Source organism: Oryza brachyantha, chromosome 1 (assembly GCF_000231095.2).
Source record: "Oryza brachyantha chromosome 1, ObraRS2, whole genome shotgun sequence".
Classification (NCBI taxonomy): domain Eukaryota; kingdom Viridiplantae; phylum Streptophyta; class Magnoliopsida; order Poales; family Poaceae; genus Oryza; species Oryza brachyantha.
Window position 1 is genome coordinate 11,053,797 of NC_023163.2, and position 15,724 is coordinate 11,069,520.

The 15,724-nt window shown below is 41.7% G+C and overlaps 1 protein-coding gene across 1 annotated transcript; it reads right to left on the reverse strand.

Moving 5' to 3' along the window:
* Window positions 1–5,019: 5,019 nt before the first annotated feature.
* On the reverse strand, window positions 5,020–11,205 carry LOC102719529 (acyltransferase-like protein At1g54570, chloroplastic). The gene is made up of 13 exons (XM_006644105.3): window positions 10,832–11,205; window positions 10,684–10,735; window positions 10,378–10,433; window positions 10,083–10,241; window positions 9,886–9,990; window positions 9,333–9,436; window positions 9,102–9,223; window positions 8,803–8,911; window positions 8,560–8,690; window positions 7,693–8,062; window positions 6,491–6,604; window positions 6,330–6,412; window positions 5,020–5,305 (listed from the first exon to the last, which is right to left on the reverse strand). The coding sequence occupies exons 1-13, from the start codon at window positions 11,145–11,147 to the stop codon at window positions 5,020–5,022; spliced, it is 2,007 nt and encodes a 668-aa protein (XP_006644168.1). The 5' UTR covers window positions 11,148–11,205.
* Between the last annotated feature and the right edge of the window lie 4,519 nt (window positions 11,206–15,724).

A 15,724-nucleotide genomic window follows, 5' to 3' on the forward strand; every position in this document is an offset into this window, starting at 1 on the left:
AACCTAACAAAACATGTTCACATATATATTTAACTATTAACTAAAAGAAAATGTAATATATCCAGTCATGCTCGATCATAAGAGTGCACAAGAAAAAGAAAACTCCAAAATCAAAATAATCAAATATTGGCCTGGCGAATAATAAACAAATATCTGCTATTGCTTCTAACATATGGCATTAACTCATCGAAAGAGAAAGATTAGCAATTGAACGCTACTGTCTAATGGAATTTTAAAATCAAACATCATTCTTTGACAACACCCATCGATTGGCTGCCTAGATGCTGTATTGGGAGCAGCAGATGGCGGTCACCGGCGGCGATGCCTTGGAGCAGAGATCTGCGACGGTGGTGGCTGGAGTTGCGTGCCGTGACACCTTGGCCGGAGCGGAGGTCATGGCGGCAGCTTGGAGCGGTGGACATCGACAGTGGTGGCGGTGCCTTGGAGCACCAGTCAATGGTGGCGACGACACCTTGAGCAATGGATTGCAGTGGCCATGGCGACGCAATGGGCAATGTCGACAAGTGTGGAGCTGTGGATGGCAATAGCGGGGAGCACCTGATCTATTCCGCGTCTAGGTATTGGAGCTAGTCACGGCGGGGTTAAGGAGGTGTATCCTGTGTTGGACTGCTAGACAGAGAATTTAACGGGCAATCTTAGCCATTTGATGGGAGGATCTAATGGCTGTGGTGCCAAATGGGAAAATCCGTGGACATTTTGTTGGGTGCCTCTAAGAAAAATCCAATTCCTCCTTTTTATATTAGTATAGTTATAGATATACGATGTTTTATGTAGGATCCAACTACCGAGCAGATTGGGTGGCCGTTTAGGCTCAATTATTGCGGCCTCTGCTATAAACCGGTGTCAACGTCCAAAAATTAGTTGATCACTTGAAAGTGCTATTAATCACCTGAGCGTAAGAAAATTGCGTAAGGCGCCCAATCTTAGAAAGCCTCGTTTTTTATCATTAAAGGCTGTTTGGTTGTCTGTATGTCTCTAGCCTGGCCCATATCTTATATCCAGGCTGTTCTCAGCCTGGCTAGAGGGAATTAGGTTGCTCTGTTTGGTTGCTTGTATAAGGTTGTCCTGGATGAACTGTGATTGTATTTGGTTGGTTGTATCTCTAAATGTTGTATCTAGAAGATGGTATTTGGTTGGATGTTTGGATCCTAGGTGTAATCACCTCTTTTAAATTTTGAGGTTGCCACGTGTGTTACTGCAATGAAAAATCTTCTAAATCCTTATTGAACAAATTGTCAACTAAATTTTATTCTATTCTTGGCATACATTGATTTATATTTCCCTGTGATCTGATGGTGACAACAGTGTTCATGTAGTTTTGGGTGCCAAAAAATGGCAGATTACTTAGTATTTAAGCAATTTTCAGTGGAATGAGATGATTCCATAGCAATCTATAATGACACAGTTATGATTCAGAAGTTTGACGACGACGTCCCTTTGCAACTAGTGAGACCGTGATGTTCAGTTTTGCACAACCTAATAAGATGGGTTTTTTTTGCTCTGTGATCTTTGTTATGACAGCTATTCTAAATTGTTTATTTCAACAAAGTATTTATTAGTACAAATAAACTGAAGTATTACCAATTCACTAATATATATTAGTGGCGCACCCCCAACACTTGCAGAACATCTTGTTTGACAGATGCAGTACGCATGTGTACGATCCAGTTGAAAACACAATCTTCAATAATCAGGATCATCATTTAACCAAAATAATAGCTAATCAATTGTTACATAACAAAAACACAAGCATTCAGGTAAATAGTAAAGCATCACCATTGTTGTTATATTGTTCAAACAAATAATCCACCATCACAATCCAGTACAAAACACAAGCTGAAAATAGACAGACCAAAACAATTTATTTGATCCAGCAAAATAGCATATGGTGTCCAGTATGAACTCATGTGCAATCCCAATACAAAATAAAATAGTGTTTACATAGTAGAACCTTAACTAGAACTTTGATAGGATCAAAGCACATGAGTAGCAGGAGGCAGCAGGAGCAGGTCAGAGGAGGCACCGGCGGGAGGAGCTTCATGGTGGCGGCAGCCCGTACGAGCCGCAGGAGACGACGGCAGGAGGAGGGGGAGGTTGGACGCGACGGTGGCGGCTAGCAGTCCTTCACAGGCGGCAGTGGGGGCAATCTAGATCCGGCGTCGGCGGGAGAAGCTTCGTTCGGAGGGATCGAGGCGGCGTCCCGGCTGAGCCACAGCCAGCAGGCGACGGCGGCGGCCGGCTCAGCTGCAGGCAGCACCGGGGAGGGATCTGGAGGAGGCGGCTGAGGTTGGAAGTTGGGCACCTAACCCTAGGTGGTGGGGGAAAATGACGGGGGCAGCAAACGACGGGGCGGCGCCGGCGAATCTGGCGCCGGGGCGGCACCAGCGGATCTTCCACGGGGCGGCGCCGGCAACGGACGGGGGCGACGCCGGCCGATCTGGCGAGTGCGGAGGAGGAGGAAGCAAGGGCTCGCGGAGGATGTGTTCTGCACGAGTACGTGCAACGCAGGGCCACACGCGTACGGCGGGTGCAGCGTTGCTGCATCCGCTCGGCCTGGCCACGGAGCGAAGCTCCCCTCCCGTGTTTCTTCTCAGCCAGGCCCGAAGGCTGAATTTGCATCCACTCAACCAGGCTCTAAAGCCAGTGCAGGCAACCAAACACACTAAAGTTGCACTAGTGGATACGAGATGGGGCTAGTGCAGGCAACCAGACACCCCTTAAGTGTCCATCATCTATCTTCTACCTCTAAGGCCGTGATCGGCTAGGGGGGAAGAGGGTAAGTTATCCGGCGTGGAAAACGTAGTACTGAATTAGTACATAATTAATTAATTACTAATTATTAAAAAAATATAAAATAGATTAATATGATTTTTTAGAACAACTTTTCTATAGAAATTTTTTGCAAAAAATACTCCGTTTAGCAGTTCGGGAAGCGTGCGCGCGGAAAACGAGGACTCTTAGGTATCTAAGCTAGCTGCCGAATGGGGCCTAACTCAAGTACCCAAAATTTCCTCTTCTCTCCTTTTCCTTAGCTAGAGCCATGGCTCTAACATTCGTGCAGATACATGGCCGTAGATAAACGAAGTTTTTTCTAAACGAGGGAAGGACATAGGTCCTCTATAATTTTCCTCCCACTTAAGCTCAATGGTGTTGTCAACTCCACAACTGATGTATCATGATGCGTGGGCTGGTTGCAAGTGGTTTTCCACTTAAATCCACGTCTGTTAACTTTATTAGAAAAACCAAGTACTATAAGTATTATCATCGTAAACAATTAACGACAAATTATATTATCAGTAAAAAACAATTACGGTCAATGTGCTATTGTATATATATATATTATATTATGATTCATTGGATTATAAGCTAAAGTGGTTGTATGGTCGAGAAAAGGAATCTTGGGTGGGATGGCCGCATTATGTTGTTTTATTTGCTATGTTGAAACCAATAGTATAGCCAAAAAAAATTATTCGGTAGTTTTATGCTGAGGTTGATATCACGTATCAACATTTTTAAACACCACAAATCACATATATGGATATAATTTTAGTTAAAATATAATACAAATATAAAAATATTCCCTCCGTCACTAAATGTCTGACATCGTTGACTTTTTTATACATGTTTAACTATTCATCTTATTCAAAAATATACATAATTATTAATTATTTTTATATCATTTCATTTAGTTTATGCATATATATATATATATAAATTTACATATTTTATTAAAAAATTAAATAAGATGAATAGTCAAACGTGTATAAAAAAAACAACGACGTCAAATATTTATGAACGGAGGGAGTAATATAAAATGGTATTTGTGGACCTCGTGAGGCCACCGCAAATCTCTGTCGTGCTCACATGCGTGCAGTATGTGCGATATCGTTTTCGATCTTTGCTTAAGAATAAGGCTAATAATACAAACCAATAAGCTGATTATAAGACTTCTTGTTGTATTTTGTTAGCTTACCCATATGGCTCTTCATCATTAATACATAACCAACATATCTCTTACAAAGTTTCTTGGTTCTGCTTGTACTCTCTCCTCTCTTCTCTCTGCCCCCTAAGCATTTAGCTGACTCATAGCCTGCTATTACACTCGCTCTAGGTGATTCAGTTCGCTCTGGACCTCTTGAGGCTGACCTGCACGCAATCTTGACCGTCCGTGTGGGTGATCTGATGGCCCGCATTTACCATCATCGACGACACGGCAACCAGAACGAGCAGTGCTGTAGTGTAACGCTCCAGAATTCTGCACATGGTTCCATTATTTTTTGTCGCACCATGCTGTTTGGAGAGGAAAAAGGAGGCCGCTTATCGCCCAGGACATGTCAACAAGATGCCTGTCTAGAATATCCAAAATCATTTTAATGAATTATGTTATCTTATTGCGCTGGACACATAAACCATCTCAATGGAAGTTTCACATGGTTTCTAACATGATCATTTTTTCTATTCTTAAAGATACATCAGGTTCCAAATTGCTTTTCTAACATTTGGAGATGGGGAACACTAGTTTTATCCTAATGAAACAATGAAACTGCTCATATATCTCTTCTCATAAATGCTTGTCATACACCGCACATACTAGCTCGTGTAGCGTCCTAGATTAAAACCTACGTAAAACTCCCATTAAAAATGACCTTACGTAATGCGCTCTTAGTGAGACGAAGGCTAACAGTAAATTTTTACTTAATCCATAATAATAGCGCAAAGCGATATATATCCCAAAAGACCATAGAAGTTTCCACAGCAAACTGACCCCGAATCATCAACCCAAACTCACAATTTCTGTGTAGTTAGTTATTACTCGAATGAATTTTGTGACGTACCGGTACCAAATACAAACAATTCCGAACCACATGTTTGGTCACTGAAACCCAAATTTCTCTTCTGTCCCCGTGTCATAATCGACATCTATCCATTGAGGTATATATATATATCCATGCAATGCAAGTTTTTGCAGCTGCAGCTGAGTGAGATAGCTAGCTGCTGTCAAGGATCAAAGGATGGGATCTCTGAATCGGCTCCCCAGCCAAGAAGCTGGTAGGCCATCCTGGGGAGGATGCTCCTGAACTTGTCCTCCTCCCTCTTGCGCAGCAGGTAGGCGATCATGGCCTGGACCTCCGACTTGACGTGCAGGTACAGCTCGCTGGCGGCCTGCTTGTCCGTCATCACCTCCGGCATCCCTCCCGTCGGGATCGGCTTCCCGAACCGGTAGTAGAACCTGCCCGGGATCTTCAGGTACGCTCCCGGGAAGAACACCTCGTGATCGACGTCCCTGGAAGTTTAAGTCTCACATTTTTAATCACTTGGGATCTACTGCTCTGGTATATGGATCTCAAATGTTATTAGGCTCACATTTCCATTTTCAGTAATGGATCAGAAGGTGGTGGTTGTTTAGCTTTTTCATAATGAAATATAGTATTTTTATCGATCTACAATTAAGGTTAAAAATAAGGATTTTTTTACAGTGCTCCGAGATTTCATCTTGATCCAATGGTTGATTTTGGTATTGCCTCCTAGGAGGTAATAGATCTTGAAAAAGGAAATAAATAATATATTATACTTGCTATTTACAAGAATGGAAAGTAATTATTTCGATAATATCACCTGCTATTTGTCTATTTCTAATTCAAATCACATTTAGCCACTAAATTTCATTTTCAAAATCATATATACATAGTAAATGAGTAGTTCAAAATTATAAAATCATATCAAATCCAAAAATTTAAATTAATCTGGTATTTTTATTTTTTGTGATATTTTAATAATAAGTTTATAGGAGCAAATTTTGATTTCTTTTTCAAACATTTGAAATTTCAATAATTTTTCTTGTTTGTTTCCATACAAATATATTTTAGATATATTCCATGTTTTTTTGGCTATACAACAATATTTTATATATGGGTTACATACAGGGAAAAATTTATTGCCTACTAGATAGTTGCCAATTCGGTCGAGCCTAATCTCCTTCATGCATGGCTAAGATGGAAAGAGTAATAATGTGCATTAATGCATTAATAATTTCCTTTTGTGTTATTTATTAATTGAGAGAATAAAATATGTTTTATAAAAAGTAAATCATATATTCAAGGGCTGAGATTTCTCGCCTCCCTGGAAGTAACGTGGAGTACCCTAAAATGTTCACGGCAGAAAAAGCTCTAAAATAAAACTCTAAATTTATGGTTGAAGATTTAAATTTTGTCTTATAAGTATAACCGTAAGCGAAAAGATAGGGTGGTAAGGGTAAAATTAAGTAGCTAATTATGTCAGAATTCGGATGAAATGGAGTGAGTTTGAACCTTAGCTTGAGGTGGTTGCTGTATGCTTGCATCAGTTCCTTACCGAAGGGCGCGTTCCTGATGTCGTCGAACGTGCATAGCAGCTGAAAAATCAAGAAATGACGGTGCATCATGCAAATGCAGACGGTGCAGAGGAGGTAGCAGCATGTGGCCTTGCTTACTTGCATTAGGTCGTCCTCTCCGACGACTCCGAATGGCACAATGGTGGCGTTGAACTGCGTTGCCATCCTCACGAATTCAGTATGGTCTGGCCAGAACAGTCTGTGCTCTTCACCCTACAATGGTGTTTAGTTCAAGAAAACAAACCTTTTGAGGTCATATCAGATGTTTGATCGGATATTGGAAGGAGTTTTTAGACACGAATGAAAAAACAAATTTTATAGCTTGTCTAGAAACCGTAAGACGAATCTTTTAAGCCTAATTAATCCATCATTAGCACATATGGGTACTATAGCACTTATGACTGATCATAGACTAATTAGGCTTAAAAGACTCATCTCTTTATTTCTCCCATAACTATGCAATTGGTTTTCTGTTTTATCTATATTTAATGCTCTATTTAGGTGCGTAAAGATCCAATGTGATACTTTCGCGAAAAAAAATTAGGAACTAAACAGAAGAGACTGTAGATGAAATTGTAATCCTTACGAGGATGGTTGTTTGGGTTTTCATTAAAAAAAGCCAAATGGCATATTTGTAAACAAAAGATAATGTGAATAAAACGTTTATCTAAGTATCCTTAGCAACCTAAAAAGTCAAATTAAAAAATAATCTTTGGTGAAAAATCCTAAAATCAACTCTCAATTAAAAGTTAAAAATATAAATTTTGACTTATAAGCATAAATATAACTAACTATTTTTAACTTTTGTAGTTAAACTTTGACCATCAATCGCTTTTAATTTGTTAGACCAGAGTGTACAAAGTTCAATGCTTAGTTTAGGGCATGTCCTACTACAATGACATGACATCATTTCAGCGTTGTAAATATTCAATAAAAAGAAAAGCTACGAAAGATCAAAAGTGAATAGTGGAATCAAAAGTAAACAGTGGAATCATCGATGGCGTTAAATTTAACATAAATATTTGGATCATCAACGGCGTTAAATTTATAGTTAATTTTAAGATTTTTTTCACCAAAGTTTAATTTTCAGCTATAGCTTTTGGATCAACTAGAATACATATATAAAAATTATTTTTATAAATTATTTTTTGTTTGTAAATTCAATATTTAACATTTAGATCATCAACGGCGTTAAATTTAATTGTAAATTTTTAAGTTGCTCTGAATCATGATTGCGCCATTCATGCACATGATAATTCCAAAATATCATAACAACAGCACGAAAAATAGTATAATATAACCTTGCAGTGGAGTGCCTCGCGGTGGCCGCCGGGGTAGAGGAGGACGAACTCGCCGGCGGCGAGCAGCTGGTAGATGTACTTGTAGGCCATGGGGACGCCGCCCCAGAGGTTGAGGAAGTCGAAGAAGTCGTGGCCCTCGGACCAGGTCTTGGTCTTGTTGGGGAAGAGCAGCGGGTGGGCGATCCCCCGGAGCACGATCCTCTTCCGCCGCAGGAACTCGGCGGCCAGCGAGATGAGCTCGATCCCCAGCAGCATGTGGTTCCCCACCAGCAGCACCGGCCCCGACTCCGGCACCCCCGCCAGCCCCCGCACCACCGTCCCGTCCTCCATCGTCGAGAACATCGCCGGGCTCGTCCTCAACCTCAGGTCACTGCATCATCGTCATCATCATCATGTGAGAGTGATCAAGGTAAAAATCTGAATTTGCAAACGAAATATGATTTATGAATAAAAATTTCATATATGTTTTTCCGGTGAACTAAAAGTCAAGCTAGGCCGAAAAATAAACTTCGGTGGGAAAAAATATCCCAAAATCAACTTTTTAAAGTTGAAAATTTCAAATTTTGGCTTATAAGTATAAGCAGAAACGAAAAGACGAGGGTGAATGTTACATCCTGAGAAATTCAGTACTGAACTTTCAAGTCTCAGCAACACTTTTTCAGAAATGCATAGTGACGGTAAAAGTTAGGATATTGAGCACTGAACTTTCATGTCTCAACGGTAAGTGTTCAAAAATTCATAGAGGTTGTAAAAATTCAGGAACTCAGCACTGAAGTTTCAAGCCGCAACAGCACATGTTCAGTAATTTATAACTATGGTAAAAAAATTCAGATGAACTTTGAACTATTGGATGGTGATCTGGGTTACCTGCTGGCTTTGTCTACTTCCTTGAGCTCAGTGGCTGATGGCGGTATGTAGTCGAATATCCGGTGGTTCCTCCTTGAGTGGCGGTAGAGGCCAGTGCATTTGATGATCGACGAGACATGAACACCATACTCCTGAAAATTGTTGTTGGATTTCAGTATCAGCAGGGTTCCTTCATGTCTCTCGTTTCTGTTCTTTTCGGTTGAAAATGTACTTCTCAAGTTGCATATAGTTGCTGAATCTCACCAACAGTAGGCTGTGCCCGTGGTTCTCGAAGAAGAACACTTTGCATTTAGGTAGCATTCTCTGAAGCCTGTCTGCTTCAGATTTGCTTGGAAGTAGCCTGTCGCCGCAGCTGAATGCAAACATACAAAGTTTTCAATCAGTCATGATGACTGAGATGCAGTTGTCAAGATCCAACAGAAACACAATCTGCTAAAACAAATTTCTGGACATGTGGTAGAATAGATTGACCCAAACTGTGTGCAAGGGTTGTGGACTTGAAAATTTGACCAAATAAATGGGTTTCTTAAGGCAGCAAACACCTGATTAGCAGTAGCACTTCAGCTGAGACTGATTCTAGACGGCAATTAACATGTGAAGCAGCCTGTTTAATCAGCTTCAATTTCCATCCTAGTGTATCCTCCGGTATTTTGTTCAGTATGGTCTACAATGAAATTCCAGAAAATTAGCTCATTTCTACTGCTCTTTCTCCCTTTCTGCTGGATTGATAATATGAGATACAGTAGCATGGCCGTTAACATAATAATGCATACCGAATGCTTCAGGAAAGATGATATATTATTCGTTAATCTGCTAAGTGCTTCTAAAGGATGCCCTCCACTTTTCATGCTACTCAGTGCCATGTCAACTTCATTGTCTGCAAGAATAGCACAAGTAGATCCATAGTTAAACAGGAAAATGTGATAACTTATGGCAAAGCACACAAAGAAAATGATTACAAAGCAAAACAGTCCCCTAGTTATTTGGTTACTTCAGTCAATTAAAATGTACATTATTCTTGGCTACCTTCATTCTTCCATCTTTTTTTTTTTTTCTAAAAATCTTCTGCTGAAAACTTAAGAAATACTTCATCCATATTTTTTTATATGACACCATTAACTTTTGAATCTACATTTGACTATTTGTTTTATTCAAAATTTATATGCAAATATACAAAATTATAAGGCATTCTTAAAGTTCATATAATAATAAATCATTTTATAGCAAAATAGTTAATAATTATATATTTTTTAAATAAAACGAAACGTCAAACGTCGATCTAAAAGTCAATGGCGTTATATTAAAAAACATGGAAGGAGTACTTACCAATGTTGTAGTTCAGAAGAGATGTAATTGCAATCCGTGCACGATCGGACAATGGGCTGGAAATCGACAGGAGCTGTTTTATATCTGACTTCTCAAATGATGTAGCTTTTCCATGGAAAGAAGGAAACACAGTTAAATATTACAAATTTCTTAACTACAAAGATTCATACCGTAGCAGATTCAAGTTGCAGATATACCTGGATTAACTAGTACCAATACCAAATCGATGCAAGGATTACGAGCAGCTACTGCAAGAGCTATGCATCCTCCAAAAGAACTCCCCAAAAGATAGATGGGCTTATTAGGCGAAGTGCTATGCTCTGCTCTCACAACATCCTCTACCATTGCCACAAGTTCTGAAAAAGAAAAGCAGCTAAAACCATGCAGCCTGAGAACTACAGTTTTTGTTATTTGCTATAAGTCATAAGCTTAAAAGATCATGTATGGATGGAAATGCTTCAAAGAGGAATTAATGCACAGATATCTTGATACCTTCAAATGGAGTGCGATCATGAAAAGGAATGTGCAAACATCTCAGTTCAAAAATCCTGCAAATGCAGAGACAATATGTCCAGTATTATTTTATAGCGGCACAATAACAATTGCACCCAGTTTTAGTTGTTTTACTAAAAATGAAGGGAATACTAATCAAACTATAAATTCAGTTCAAATTTCAAACACTAAAAGGACACTCTAACCCAAAATTTCAAAATGCATCTCTCTAAGATTCCAAGCTCTCTAACAGAGAACGCCTCATGAGAATTGCAAACCAGTGAAAGGATCTACAAGTGATCTGACCTCCCAAGTGCCTTGTGGTGCATGAAGAGCCCCATCCCCATACCATCCACTCCTGAGAAAAAGATATATTCAGTCAAAATCATACCAAACAACACTGCAGGACTGATAAACAGTTCAGGATTATTCAGTCAGTCTGAACTGTACCTACCTGGCAAATACAGCATGACTGGAGCATCCTCAATGGGTGAGCCAGCATCAACAGGGCAAAGCAAGCGTGGTGGCCCACTGTCATGCTCAACAAGCTCTCCAACTGATCTGTAGTAATAATCCAGATCCTTGGCCGTCTGGTACCCATCGTCATACAGCGTTTCCAGCCCCTTGTAGCTCGCCTGCAGTCTCCAGCCAGCACGCTTGTACTGCTGACAACTGATCCTCTCCAACAAATCATCTCGTCGTTGTCGTCGTGATCGCGGTCGCCAGAGAGCTGCTAGTTGGGAGTGGATTGGAAGAGAAAGTGTCGCCATTGTTGTGAGCTACAAAGCTTGGATTTGATGCTATTTTTTATCACTGTCTTTTGGAAGAGCTCTCGAGGCCATTCGTGCAGAGGCATTAAGCATCGGTTTGTGTATAACAGAAATAACTGAAATGAAATGAGGCACAAAGTGTGTGAGTGGCGACCCTGGCATGACAGCTAACAGGCTGGCTAAGTAGTAGTTTAACGTGTGGCTAGATGATAATTGTATCATGGACAGTTACATGTATGTTGTTATTCTTGGGTTGTTATATATAGTAGGTGGCATTTTCTTGTACTTAATTTCGTGCTGAGAAACCAGTCCACACACCAACACTTCGATCACACGAAAACTATGTTGTTGATTTTTCTTGTCGAAAATAGTTATATTTTCTGTTGCCCTATCATTGTGAGCATACACTTCAAGTTTGTGAAGGCATAGTTATGTTGCTGTGCTGGGATGTTTTGCAAGTTTTGATTTATGAAGCTACACTGGGATGTTTATTTGGATAATTAAAGCTTTAGTGTTAATTATTCATACCACTTAAAAAATTTATATTATTTTTTCTTAAAAGATTTCCTCCTTCATAACAAGTACATCTTATCTATGGATACGGGCACGATTCCTCTGCAGTAAATGCGGAGAGTACTGCGTGAACAGTAATTTTTGTCTTGTGCTACAGTGATATACGTTAGCACAGTATCTTGGGTATGTAGCAACAGTGCACCAACAGTGTTTAGATAACCTGTTTAGCCCCATGGTACTGTAGCGATAGACTGTAGTCCTTTATTTTTGACTGTCCATTGAAGATCTAACGTCCAAAAAGACAAGCAAATGCTAATCACCGTAGCATCTCTGCATTTTCTTCTCCAACGCAGAGGATCTCATACCCTATGGATACACATACTACTATGACGTGACGAGGGCACATATATATTATCTATGGATGTATACATGCTCACTACTGTGAGGAAGGCTGATTCATAAGTGTATGTGTAACAGTTCATGAATCATCTTGTAATCAAAATCCTGCAGCACAGTTGAGAAACAATGAAAAGACCCTCCATTAGGTGCATTATGTCATCCATCACTTCATTTTTGTGCATCTATGATTAAATGGATCGAAAATTCAAAGCTTCAAGGTTGGCTCAATCGAAAACCCTAAAAATTCCCAGGTGAAGTTAACACTCCTAACAACACCCTCAATTTTTTTTCATTGTTTTAGCGATGATAAGTTAAGCAACCCAACTAAAACACCATCGACTTCTTTCTCGTCGGTCACGCAGCCACCGCTCGCCATTCCTCTCTGTCCGGTGAGAATCCTTCGCTACTGCAGAACGGGACATTTATGCCGGATTATGAACCTTATTTGTGCCAGGTCAAATCTAACTAGCTAGCAAACTTAAAATAACTAAAAAAGGAGTTGATGCATTTTAATACTAAGAGAAGTCAAAACAATGAGTAAATCTTGAAATACTTGAAAAAAATTGAAAAATTCGTCCTGCCAGTAGGGCGCCGGATGCCCTGCTGTCTGCTCAAGCTCTAGCGAGAAGCAGCAAAAAGTCTTTTTAGGCGCTCTCATTAGTGTCAGATCTATCTAGGAAACGACACAAATAACGTGCAAAATTTCACCCGGCATAAACAATTGTAGCCATTTGTGCCAGTTTTTTAAATAACCCGACACAAATAATGATTTCCTTCCGTTGGGCTAAGATATTTTAAATGTCTGGCACAAATGATGACGTTATTTATGACAATTGTTATAAATTCCAGCACAAATATGTCGCCTGAGTATTTGTGCCGGTTAATACATTAACGGGCACAAATAACGTCGTCATTTGTGCCAGATATCTGTATAGGGAAAATCTTAGCGGACTCTCTTGCCCATCTTTGCCGGATATTGTACACCCGACTATCACGCCCAGAAATTTCTCACACGAATTTCTGAACAATAGCATCCATTAATCTCGGTTCAGAAATCAGCCCGAGTACACACTATAATAAATTAATACACAGTTTCACGACTTAAAACAAATAAAAACAATTATCTATCGAAATGCAGTGGAAAAGAAAAACAAACTAAACCATCTAATCTTCAGCTTCAGCTGGCGATGACGGTTCCACACCACAAGCATTCTTGACGACAGACTGAACTTCACTTCAACTCTGCGGACGACCTTCTGACTGAAACTCTGGCACTGGCTCTAGTGAGGAAAAATTAAGCAAGACTGAGTACAAACCACTGTACTCAACAAGCAACACTCAAGAGAGGGGAATAATAAATGCAATAGGGTATCAAGGAGGCTAAGGTTAAATTGTATAAAAGCGTCAGTAATTTAGCAAACAGATAAATAAAATAGAGTAAAACGTGTAAAGTAAACATTTAAAATAATCATCCACTATTCAACGTTACACCATGTTGCAACAGGCCCAGACTGCTGTCGAACGTTACACCACGTAGCGACAGGGTCAACCCTCTGCCCAACATTTTACAACGTTGCCACAGACCCAAACCACTGTCAACGTTACACCACGTTGACAATGGTTAAACCAGTTTTAAAATTAATCAGGTTATAATGGTTCAACTAATCTCAGTGAGTCTGTCAGTTCGCCCATAACTGTGGGCATGGTTATTCGAATAGTTTTACTCTACAGAGGTGTACAACTTTACCCACAAGACATAGTTTCACTACACTTAAACGTGCGCTGGTGTATCACCACGATACCACAGAAAGGAAATTATGATAGAACCCGTCACATAACCTTCCCTATTTAATTGTACCGCACTTTAGGTTTCACCCCCTCCTTTACACCAAGTCGGGCAGTCCTCTCTTGTGCCTTGGTGAATCCGGAAGCAGCAGAGGCTTTCGTTACATCACGATTGCCCGTCCATACTCTATCACGCCCACCCTTGCCTTGGTACGTCAAATAGTTCGAAGCCATGCTTCAAATCCTACCTTACCCATTTCGGCACGTGGTTAGTACGTGTAAGACTTCCAGAGATTCCCGAGAACCGGTCCTTAATTGCCATGTGTGTGACTCTCAAAACCATGCACCCATAGCCCACCATAAGCAATATTTTAGTTGTATTTAATCCACATCGAGAAATTAATCATGTTCACAAACATTAAAGGTCTATCAAAGTCTAATCAATAATTGAATGATAACACGTGAGTTGGTTGAACTAAGCATGGCTAAGCATTACCTAAGCCTACTTCTAGTCAAATTAACCCTGGAATGACAATAATAATTAGTGGAAAACAACGGATATAAAGGTAATAGCCCAATAGGTAAATAAAATAAATAGATTAGCATAAAACAATGCATGTTTGAATGTAAAGCGAGGGATTTTGCAATTATTGGATCAACATGATCAAAGAAGGGTGTGACTTGCCTTGCTCAGACCCACGAGGAACTTCGGCGACGACTTCGAGAACGAACGGCGCTGCAACGGGGTCAAAAACAACGACAAACAAAGCAAAACAAACAAAAACATGCTATAAAACTACCGAAACACATAAAGAAACTATTTTTAATGGACTCTTGGCATTTTTCTAAATTTAATGAAACTTGAATGGACTAAAATGGATACTAGATGAATTAGTTATGAATTTTAGAAGTTTTCTAGGTTTTAAGCTAAAAAGAAAACCTTAAATGAATTTATTGGGCAATAATTGAGGCTTGCTGACGTCAGCCCGAGAGGAGAGAGGGTTCGGGCTGACAAGTGGGCCCAAGGTGTCGGTGAGAGAGGGGGAGGGTAAAGGGGCTGACGGGTGGGGACCTGAGGGGGAGAGAGAGAGGGAGAGGGCGGTGGGGCGCTGACTAGTGGGCCCGGCCGAGAGGGAGAGAGGGAGAGGCTAGCGGGTGAGACCCGCTGGCCGGTGAGAGGGAAACCGAGAGGGGGAGGAGAGCGCAGCCGGCGGCAGTCGGCTCAAGCGGCGTGGCGGCGGCGGCAGTTGCCGGGGAGCAGTGGCGGCGGCGGTGCCATGACGATGACGGCGACCGACGACGTGGGGGAGGGGCAGCGCGACACGGCCGAAACGAGAGAGGGCGACGCGGGCGCGCCTAGGCGTGGCCGGTGGCGGCTCGAGGGCGGTGTCGTGGAGGCGACATCGATGGCGGGGAGCGACAACGATGGCGAGGTGGTGCACTCGGCCGGCGGTGGTGACACGGGCGACGACGACTGGCCGAGGAGGAGAAGGGAGAGGGGAGGGCGACGCGGAGGCTTACCGACGGTGGCGGGGCGTCGGTGCATCGGCGAGGAGGCGGGACAGGGGATGACGGCCGACGGCGAGGCAATTCGACGACGGGCGGCGAGATTGGATGCGGCGGCGACGAAGGATGGGTTCGGGTGCGGCGGCGGCTCGGGAAAAGGGCGGCTCGCATGGAGGGGGGTTTTATAGGGATGGCGGCGCCGGCTAGGGTGGATGGCGGCTGTGGAGTCCGTAGCGCGCACGCGCGCAGCTTGCGGCGACCGTTGCGGGCGGCGGAGTTGGAGTCAGCGGCAGCTACGGCGCGGGTTGGTTCGGCTGGGCGAGGAGGGAGGATGGACTTGGCGCGCGGGCGGAGGAAGGCGCTGGGCCGACGGG